The sequence below is a fragment of the Castor canadensis genome, chromosome 3 (assembly GCF_047511655.1).
Source record: "Castor canadensis chromosome 3, mCasCan1.hap1v2, whole genome shotgun sequence".
In the NCBI taxonomy this organism is placed as follows: Eukaryota; Metazoa; Chordata; class Mammalia; order Rodentia; family Castoridae; genus Castor; species Castor canadensis.
In genome coordinates this window covers 90,244,049-90,255,362 of record NC_133388.1, presented here as the reverse complement: position 1 = coordinate 90,255,362, position 11,314 = coordinate 90,244,049, and the positions used below count along the sequence as shown (strand labels likewise).

The window sequence follows — 11,314 nt, the reverse complement described above, 5'->3', positions numbered from 1 at the left end:
TTTTCAGTTCATGGTTGGCTGGATCTATTGCTTTGGGCCTGAGGCAAGGTGGAATATTATGGTAGTAGGAGCATTTGGCAGAGGCTGCTCACTTCATGGTAGCTAGGAAGCAGAGAGAGAGAGAGAGAGAGAGAGAGAGAGAGAGAGAGAGAGAGAGAGAGAGAGAGAGAGGGGCAGGCCCAGGATTAGATAATCTTTCAAGAACATGCCTCCAGTGACCTACTTCTTCCAAGTAGGCCCTCACTTCTGAAAGTCTCCATCACCTTCCAAAAATGCCACCAAATTAAGAAGCCACCAGTGGATTCGTGCACTGATTAAGTCAGAGCACTCATCATTCAATTACCTCTCAGTGCTTGGGTGCATCAGCTGAGGGTGAAGTTTTCAATACATGAGTCTTTTTTGTGGGGGTGGAGACGGGAGGCACTTCACATCCAAGCCATAACACAGGTCTTGTGCTCTTTGGCACATAGTGTTGGGGTGCTCCAGAAGATGTTTTGCCATCTTGTGTAACACCTAAGCACCACCTCTTGTGCAGTGTAGGACAGGCAGTCTTTCTTCTCTGAATGCCATGGTCATGCAGTTTCCCACTGGCACCATAGCCTGAGCTGCCATCATCACAACTCTTCAGTGAACTGACCCTGTAGGTCAATTCAAATAAATATAACCTTCTTCCAATGGGGCTGAGTTTGGAAGGTCTTCATTATCTGGCCCACATTGTTCAGGAAATTTACTTTATTCTTACTTTCAATTCAGGCTCATATCATGATGACAGTATTTCCTGTCTTTCTTATGCAGGATTTATCCTTATTTTCCATTCTAGCATGACTGACATTTTTTTTTAGAGAACAAAGCCTAACTGCAGAAAAATTTATTATGTATTATTTGATCCACATCCTTTGTATTTCCACAATTCCCCCATGCCATAATCCTTCAAGGATTTCTTCTTATTCATTATCTTGACTTTGTCTCTTAAATTCAGTGCAGTAGGATTACCACTTCACTTTCCTAACAAAAATTTGTTAGTCATAGCTTATTCTCAAGAAGTTTACATCAGTCAGTGCAAAGCCTTGAGTTCAAACCCCAGTACTGTCAAAAAAAAAAAAAGGAGGTTACATCATGGTCGGAGGAACATATCAACTACTGGTTAGAGTGGGACCACAAAGCAGAGTGTAGTTGTTTGCTGAACATTTAGTCAGGCTAGAGACAAATGCTAGGAAAATTTCACAGAGGGGGTAACACTTAAATTATTCCTTGAAAGTCAGATGTGTGGAAAGTTAACCAATTGGGAGTATCTTCAGCACAGGCTGAGCGAAATTAAAGTAAGATATATTGGGGCCTCTACAACGGAATGTTCTTGCTTTATAGGGGTAGGAGCCATTGAAAGCTCTAAGCAGGAGAATGTCACAGATTGAAATTGTAGGTTGATCACTTGGGCAGTTGCCCAAGCTGAGATGAGTAGTTTGGAAGAGAGAGGCCGTGGTGGTTGACATTGATACTTTGCCCATGTCCCTTCTTGTCCCTTACCACTGTTTCTGTGAGCATCCTTCCTTGGATACTTTCGCTGAGAAGGACCTGTTAATTCTTTGTGGGGGGCAGAAGTGGAAAAGGCCTTTTCACCTGGACAGGTAGCAACACAGAAGTGCCTGGCTCTTGGTAGGAAGCCCTGGCCATTGCTGTGGTGAGAGAAATGCCTTAGCTGTTAGAAAGAGAAGGCACATAGGGATTCAAATGAGCACCCAGGATGGATGCTTTAAATTGTATAGGTATGTATTTATTGTTTGACCATATTGGGTGTTGACCTTAGAGTCTCATGCTTGGTGGGTAAGCACTCCACCACTTGAACCATGCTCCCAGCCCCCTCCCCCCTTTTTTTGAAGTGCTGGGTTTTGAACCCCGGACCTTGCGTTTGCTAGGCAGGTGTAGCCTATTACTTGAGCCACACACCCAGCCTTCCTTTTTGTTTGTTATTTGTTAGATAGTTTATTTATTTATTTATTTATTTAGATAGGGTCTTGCTTTTGTCTAGGGCCAACCTTGGACTGTGAGCCTCATACCTCTGCATCCCACATAGTTGGAATTATAGGTATGCACTCTTAATTGAAGTTCTGTTGATTTCTTTTGCTTGAAATAGGGTTTCACTAACATTTTGCTGGCATAACCTTATACTGTGATCTTCAGCTTGAGATATGAAAATTTCATTCAGTTCTATCAAATTTGTCCTCATTTTTGCATTTCTCTGAGGGCTTATTTTGGCGCCATTTAACATCATGTTGGAGGCTGGCGGGCAGGGGGGAGGACTGAGCAGGCAATGAGAAGGTCCTGGAGACCTCCCTTGTGTGGACCAGGAGGCAAGTCATACAATGAGGGGAGTGGGGTAGGGAAGCAGGTGGCCAGGAGGGAACCCCATGACAGCACTGGATGGTGGACAGGAAGGACAGCAGTATATAGTATTATTTGAGATTTTTTCCTGAATTGTAATTCTTTTTTGTAATTCTTATTTGTTATCCAAAAGTCTTCTTCCTCTCTCCCTCTCTCTCTTTTTGTGCAGCCCAGGGCCTCACACTTGCTGCTCTTCATTTATTTTTTAGAGTAATTTCTATTCTTTACAATGTGCTATCATATACATACACAAGTATGCACTTGGATGTGCACACACACACACGTCTTGATAAGAAGGAGAAAGAAGAAACAGAACCTCCAAGCATAGTTCTTTTTTAAAATAAAGTTCAAAGTTGATTATATTCATGTGCTTTTCTGTCATTACACAACATGTAGACATTATCCCCTGAATGATTTATGCTCCCCCAAAGGTTAAATGATGATTTTCTATGAAAGATTAGACGCAAAAGCTTCTAGAAGCAGAGTATTGATTGTGGGAAGCAACTTGAGGCATACAATTGTTTCCGGATATTTTCCTTGGGATCTACAGTAGCAGGGGTAAGTTCATTTTGCAAAAATGTCCGAAAGATGATCTTTAAGAGACTCAACTCATTGTGTTCTCAGGTAAAAATCCTAAAACGAAAGATGAATTGCTATGACAATGACAGTTAAAACTGCACATTTATGTTAGAGACCAGAAGAGGTTAAAAAGAAATATAAATAGCTGTGCTTAGGAGAATTTTTTTTGGTAAACTTGTTCTAATAAATAAAAACCTAAAACAATGTCTCAGTGACTTACATTAAATAGAGAAAGGTACAAAGACTTTTTTTGGTGGTACCTGGGTTTGAACTCAGTGCCTTACACTTGCTAAGCAGGCATTCTACCACTTGAACCATTCCATTAGTCTTGTTTCATGTTTTTTTTTTTTTTGTTTGTTTTTTTTGAGATAGCGTCTTGTGAACTATTTGCTGGGGGCTGATCTCTGCCTCCTGAGTAGCTAGGATTGCAGGCATGAGCCACTGGCGCCTGGCAAGATTTTTCTATACTTGACTTAGCGTTTAAGGTGAAAAATCATCCCAACTGGGGGGTGTCACTTACAGTCAGGCAGGAAAAGGGCTTGGGAGAAAAGATGAAGTGATTTCCCCCGATTGACATGAAGCATTAACCAGAGGTAAAGCCAGGGCTAATTAAGCAAATGCCTACTTTCCTTCAGAATTCTTACCACAGAAAGGTCAACCTACTTTTATTAGGTTTATTTATTTATTTTTAAAACCCATGTGCTTGGTGTCTGGACCACAGCCCATTCTGTAGTTCACAGGATGAATTAGATATATCCTGACTCCTGTGAGATGGAAGGACAAACATGATCCCTCAGTACGCTATGCTTGATTTTTACCCTGCACACAGTAAAGGTCACACTCTTATTTTAGAAGCATTAGAGCGACTGTTTGTAACCATAGAGGACAACGTATAATTTATGTAGTAGCATTGATTTTCCTAGCTAGGAAATAAATGTAAATTTATTTTTAGGCTGGTCAGTGAACTCATTTAGGCCTTTAACTTTGAAGGACACACAACCCTCATCAATCTGAAAAAAGATGAGAAAATAATGAATGTTTTAGTTGAAGTCTTTTGCATGATAGGTATAGATTCAAAAAGAATTTCTGCAAGTAATCTCCCCAGGTATCACTTAGAAGCATCCTTGCTGTCTGTAACATGGAGTGCTGGAGTCCTTCAGATACAATTAGAGAGCAATTTAAAATACACATTTACAATGATTTGAAATCATTCAATAGTTTGTATTGTGTTAATGGTGTGAAATAGAGATAAAAGACAGTCCATATTCATATTTTCAACAGAAATTTACTTCAGAAGTCAGTTGAAATTCTCACTCATGTGAGTGAGTGGCTATACACCACTGTAATAAGACTTAAGAGAAAAGCAATCATTTAAATATATATAATTTTTTTTGGCAGTACTTGGGGCTTGAACTCAGGGCATAGCACTTGCTAGGCAGTGCTCTACTACTTGAGCCACTCCTCTAGTCCATTTTGTTCTGGTTGTTTTAGAGATGGGGTCTTGAGAACTGTTTGCTTGGGCTGGCCTCAAACTATGATCCTCTTGATCTCAGCATCCAGGAAATTAGGATTATAGGCATGAGCATCAGTACCCAGCTACTATCAAATATCTTAGATTTGAAGACATGTAAAGTATTGATGTTCTCTTTACTCAGTATGGTCATTGCATTAATTTAGTGACTAAGAGGAGTATACAAAAGGACTTTTATCAGTTCATTCTGACCTTGTTGACTACATCTGTAAACCACACATTTTTCTACCACAGAAGTTTACAAGAAGGAAGACCAGCACTCTTTGGTACTTTCTGTCTCTCCTGGTAGGATTTCTCTCCTCACCTGACCAAGCAACTTCTTCCATTTCCACCTGGGAAAGGTTTGAAATAGTGGGAAGAATACCAAGTATGAACTAACTAATATTAACTAGTGTATTGGCTCTTATGTTTTTAGCATCTTTTTTCTTTCAGTATTGAAGTTTCAACCTGGAAAAAAGGTTTGATGTTAGATGATAGAACTATTACCAGTAGGTAAGAGCCAAGGTTTCTAGAATCACTGTGGGTCAAACTCAGAATGCAGCTCAGTTGTCACATTCAAAGAGCAGCAGCTGAGTTTGGAGTTGGGAGCCAGATGTTTATCAATTCAAATCCAGATAGAGTCGCAGAGCAAAAGGAGCACAGGTTCTCCAGAAGCACAGCTGACCCACTTATCCTCTGCAGTGATTGACTGCAGCTCTCCTTTTTGAGTTTCTTTCAGCCATGTTCCTTGAGTACTTGGGGGTGAGTCTGACTTCAATGTCTTTTTCTGTGAGAACTTCTTTGTCTCTCAGTGTGGGCAAGACAACACAGTCCATTGTCTAGCTCTTTTCTAGTCTTGTAGTGTCTGGGGAGTTTCCAGAGTCATGTTGATATGCATGAGTCTGCTGCATGTTCTGACCTTGGCAGTCAGCCTCTCTTTAGTTCTGGTTCCTAAGGAAAATAATCAGAACTGTAGTGGGGATGGTCCTGTTAAGAAGACCTCACTCTGTCTTTGGGATACATTGTTCACAAACATAGCTCAGGAGAACCTAGACGCCCTTGTCCCTTCTGGCTTAGGGATGGTAAATCGTTTGGGTGTTAATAATGCCAAGGTTGCTCAAATGTTCCTTGTGGTTCCTCTACTCCCATATATTTGTAACAAAAACCCTCTTCAAATTACTCTGTTTTGAATGGGCTGGCTATTGTATTTTGGGAAATTAGCACCACCCATGTACCATAAGAATTGTTTGCATTTGCCGGGTGCCAGTGGCTCGCACCTATAATCCTAGCTACTCAGGAGGCAAAGACCAGAAGAATTGTGGTTTAAAGCCAGCCCAAGCAAATAGTTTGTGAGACCCTATCTCAAAAATATGTATCACAGAAAAAGGCTGATGGAAGGCTCAAGTGGGAGAGCACTTGCTTAGCAAGCATGAAACCCTGAGTTCACACCCCAGTAGCCCCCCCACCAAAAAAAAGTTATTTACATGCATACTTAAAGGTAGAGCACTGAAGTTTAGTTGGAAGAACCATAAAGATCAAGATCATTATTAAGGAGGACTTTTAAACTTGGAGGGCAGAGTTTGGCACTGTTAGAAAAAAGTCCTTAAGAGATTTGATATATGAATTTGGGCAGCGAGAAAGGAGTGTGCTTTGTACCACTGGATTTAGGACAGGAGAGCTGGAGGGCTAGAATGCATGCATAGCCCTGCTTAGACCCCCAGGAGACATGGTTGGGCATTAAGCCATGGATAAAGGTAGGAGGAAGCTGACATCCTATGGTACCAGTTTGGAAGGTGGAGTAAATCTTCAAGCTGACTCTACCACTGTCCTTTGGAAACTCTACCTTTTTTTCTAAAGAAGAATTTCAATTGCAGAGAAGAAATGAAAAGAAAACACATCTCTGATTGAATGGAGGTGTGGTACAAGTGTTAAAGTGCTTATTAAGCACAAGGTCCTGAGTTCAAATCCCAGTACCTCCAAAAAAAGAACATCAAAAAAACCCAAAAAAAAACGATTTCATCTCACCCAGATCAGATTAGCAATCATCAAGAAAGCAAGAGACATCAATTGCTGACAAGGATGCAGGAAAAAGGACCCTTTATACACTGTTGGTGGGGATGCAAACCAGTGCAGCCTCCGTGGAGATCAGCATTGGAGGCTCCTCTGAAAATGAGAAATAGAACTACTCTACGACCTTGCTGTACCACTCCTGGGCACATATCCTAATGAACATCAGTCAGCATACAATCTAAACACCTGCACACCCGTGTTTCTAGCAGCACTATTCACAGTAGCCAAACTATGGAATCAGCATAGTTTGCTGATAAACTAATAAGTGGATAAAGAAAATGTGGTATGTATATATAGTGGAGTATTATTCATCTATAAAGAAGAAGGAAATCATGTCATTTTCAGGAAAATGGATGGAACTGCAGCTCATGTTAAGTGAAATAAGCCAGATTCAGAAAGACAAATATCACTTGTTTTCTCTCCTATGCAGAATTTAGACTTAAAAAAATGAATAGCAAGAATATAAAAAGGTGGATTGTTTGGGAGTGGGTACCAATAGGAGAGAGGGTGAGAGGAGAGGGTTAAGGGGAAGGGAATATGATTACTTTATATATATTTATGAAAATAAAATAATGCTAAAATTATTTAAAAAGGGATAAGAAAAAGCTGGGGTGTGAGCACCTGCCCCACAGGAGTGAGGCCCTGAGTTCAACCCCCAGTACTGCCCAAAATTAAATAAAAAAAATGGGATGCGAAAGAGAAGCAGAGGGAGTGAATTTGATCAAAACACGTGACATGCATGGATTGAAATATTACAATGAAACCACTTTGTGTAATTAATATGTGCTAATAAAAATAAAAATAAATATTATTGAGAAAAAATTTCTATGTCTAGGTCCCATCTCAGCTCAATTAGACAAGATTGGGCATTCAGGGTGGATGGCCATGGATTCTTTTTTTTTTTTTTTTTATTCATATGTGCATACAAGGCTTGGGTCATTTCTCCCCCCTGCCCCCACCCCCTCCCTTACCACCCACTCTGCTCCCTCCCTCTCCTCCCCCCAATACCCAGCAGAAACTATTTTTGCCCTTATTTCTAATTTTGTTGTAGAGAGAGTATAAGCAATAACAGGAAGGGACAAGGGTTTTTGCTGGTTGAGATAAGGATAGCTATACAGGGCATTGACTCACATTGATTTCCTGTGCGTGGGTGTTACCTTCTAGGTTAATTCTTTTTGATCTAACCTTTTCTCTAGTACCTGGTCCCCTTTTCCTATTGGCCTCAGTTGCTTTTAAGGTATCTGCTTTAGTTTCTCTGTGTTAGGGACAACAAATGCTAGCTAGTTTTTTAGGTGTCTTACCTATCCTCACCCCTCCCTGTGTGCTCTCGCTTTTATCATGTGCTCATAGTCTAATCCCATTGTTGTGTTTGCCCTTGATCTAATGTCCACATATGAGACATTAAGATCAATTAAGTTATAGTCTCTGGTAGTGGAGCCTGGAACCAGTATTTGAATTAAAAGGCTCTTAGGCAATTCTAAATGCAGCACAGTTGGAAATCTACAGTTTTTTTTTTTTTTTGCAGTATTAGGGGGTTGATCTCAGGGCCTTGTGTTTGTTAGGATGCTTTACCACTTGAACCACTCTGCTAGCTCTTTTTGCATTGGTTTTTATTATTTTTATTACTATTTGCAGTGTGTGTGTGTGTGTATGTGTGTGTGTGTGTGTGTGTGTATGTGTGTGTGTGTGTGTGTGTGTGTGTGGTACTGGGGTTTGAACTCAGGGCCTACAACTTTAGCCACTCCATTGGCCCTTTTTTTTTTTTTTTTTTTTTTTTTGTGATGGCTTTTTTTGAGATAGGGCCTCTCAAACTATTTTCCAGAGCTGGCTTTGAACTGTGATTCTCCTGATCTCTGCCTCCTGAGTAGCTAGGATTACAGGCATGAGCCACTGGTGCCTGGCAGAATGGAAATTACCTTAAAGTGGATGGAAGAGGGGAGGGGCTGTGGAAAAGGAGATGGGGATAGATCTTAAGAAGAATGCTATTGAAATGAGGGGGCCCAGGTTTACCATAGCAAATAGAAATAAGCAGCCTTCTGTTTGCACTGTTTCAGAGTTTAACTTGGCTCGACTCATACCTTTACACTGAAGCTGTGTGAGTTCTTACTAAACAGCTGTGTAGCACAAAATCACTTGGTGTCTCTCAAGATCAGTTCTGTTCTCCTGATGAACTTCATATTTATACCAAGCCCTAGGGATAGTCACACTTTGTGGATGGACTTATATTTGATCTCAAGATCTTATCTCACCTAACAACAATATGGCACAGTGGCTCAAGTGCCACATAGAACTGTCAGACTTGTCAATGACTTCCAGATTTTATTTATGCTTTTGTGTTTTTCAGTGCTGGTGATGGAACCTAGGGCCTCACACATGCATACAGCCCTGCACCACTGAGCTACATCCCCAGCCCCTAGATTTCATGTAAAATGATATGCTTCAAATGTCCAGGTAGCTATTTTCAATCACTTATTTTTTCAAGCTTAACAAATCATTGTAGATCCTGTATTCCCTTACTTGTCTTTTCCCCTAGTCTGTATCCTTCCTGATATTAGGCCCTTCCTGCTCAGTGTAATTTTATGCTTTTATTAACATACTGATAGTTATGAACTGTGAGTTCCATTCCTTTGCTTTCACTTCACTAAAACAAGCTAGCATGACGTCATACATCTGAAGAATTGAAAAATATGTCAGCAAATGAAAAAATACTTTTATCTTGTCTTAATTTATTCACAGATGAACTGTCCATACTTGATTTTAGACTTCTATGTGTTCAAAACTTCTAATTTAGTTTCCTCCTCCTCTTTTTTTTTTGTTTTTTTGGTGGTACTGGGGTTTGAACTCAGGGTCTCATGCTTGCTAGGCAGGCGCTCTACTACTTGAGCTACTCTACTAGCCCAACCTCGAGTTTCTTTTGAATGTTCCCTTGTTTGTCCAGGTGAAACCAAGAAAGAAACAGGGGGATAAATGACATGAGGTCTTTATGTTATTGAAGATAAATTTTCCCAGTGTTGTTTCAACTTAGTGACAGACATTGATTTCTATGTCTGTTCCTAGTTATTGGCAGCGAGGAACAGACACAGACATAGAGGAATGCTATGTGCCCTCTAATTTGAGGTTGAAAGAGAGATGAGTTCGTTTTTAAAAAAAAAAATCAGACAAGCCACCTGCAAGTCAGCTCTTAGTCTTTCCCAACCTGCTGTGGTACTCAGCTAGCAAAACCTTAGCTCTGACTAAGTCAAGTCATCTACCCAAGTTGCTAAGCACAGCTCTGCAAATGGTGCCTACTGTCCATTCATGGTCACCAACCTCATGAATGGTTGGTCAGGTGGGACCCGCAGGTGGAGAAGGCCCAGCGTCTCCCATCTGCAGTGCAGATCTTCAGAATGGCATGGACGATGCTGGCATAGGATAGCAGGATGAGCATGAAGCAACTGGCGGCCACTACCCCGATGTCCACAAAGGTCACCAGCTCATTGACTGTTGTGTCAGCACAGGCCAGTCTCAACACTGCAGGGATGTCACAGATAAAGTAATCTATTTGGTTGGGCCCACAGTAGGGCAGGCGGAAGGTGAGGGTGGCCTGGATAGACCCATGGATGGAGCCGGCCACCCATGCTCCAGCCACTAGGATGGTGCAGAGCCTCCTACTCATGAGCACAGGGTAGTGCAGGGGCCGGCATATTGCCAGGTACCTGTCATAGGCCATCAAGGTGTAGAGGAAGCACTGGGTACTGCCCAGGAAGTGAAAGAAATATAATTGAGCCACACAGCCTCCAAAAGGGAGAGCCTTGCTGGCAGGAGTGAAGTTTAACATAATTTGAGGAACAATGACCGAGGACAGCCACATGTCTAGGAATGAGAGCACGCCTAGGAGAATGTACATGGGACGGGTGTGGAGCTTGGGGTCAGCGCACACGGTGAGTAGGATGAGCAGGTTCCCGAGCTGAGTCAGGATGTAAATGAAGAAGAAGACCAGGAAGAGGAGGGTTCTTAGATTCGGGGGGTGAGACAAGCCCAGGAGAATGAAATCTGTCACCACAGTGTCCAGAGATGTGTTTGCATTCCTTCTCATGTCTTTCTGCAGTCTGCTTGAACAATGGTGCCGTCACACAAAGGAGATACACCACAGTGAGGAGGTAACAGAATATCTTTGGCGATTTAATACTAGCAGTAATAAGATAAATAGAATTGCATAAAAATTTTGTTTTAAAAGTAGAGATGGTGTCACCATTAGTGATTTGCTTTGTGTTAAAGGAGAAACCCTACAGAGGTTGGAGGATTTCCTAGATGCATGGAACCTCGTGGACATTGTGAGACCCAGAGAGACAGCATTGGAACAGGGCAACCTGTGACTCACAGGAAGGGCCAATAACTCTCATCAAAAGGGATTTCAATGACAGTCTAAGAGATCCATATGGAACACACTTATAATTACTTACTATTACTGCATCTACTCTTCCTTCACTTACCTTCACTGCAAGCCTTCCATTTTGTTCTTAGCTAAAATGCCATCATCTAATCATAGCATGCAAAAATATTCATTATCTGGTCCATATTTATCACCAAACCATACCTCTTGTAATTCCTTCTTAGTGTTTGGATGCTCAGGGCTCCCAAAGAAGCGTGGTCTATTTTGTACCTGGGCACACCCTGCCTTTCACTAGAGAGTCCCCACTCTTCCTTCAGGACTTGGTTTGGAGGTCCTCACCTTCAAGTCTCATCCTGATTCTTTTTTTTTTGGAGTTTCGACTCAGGGCTCACGCTTGCTAGGCA

At 41.4% G+C, this 11,314-nt stretch overlaps 1 protein-coding gene across 1 annotated transcript; it reads right to left on the bottom strand.

Annotated features, from left to right (window-relative positions):
* Window positions 1–9,848: 9,848 nt before the first annotated feature.
* On the bottom strand, window positions 9,849–10,613 carry LOC109690944 (olfactory receptor 10G2-like). The gene has a single exon (XM_020170603.2). The coding sequence runs from the start codon at window positions 10,611–10,613 to the stop codon at window positions 9,849–9,851; it is 765 nt and encodes a 254-aa protein (XP_020026192.2).
* Between the last annotated feature and the right edge of the window lie 701 nt (window positions 10,614–11,314).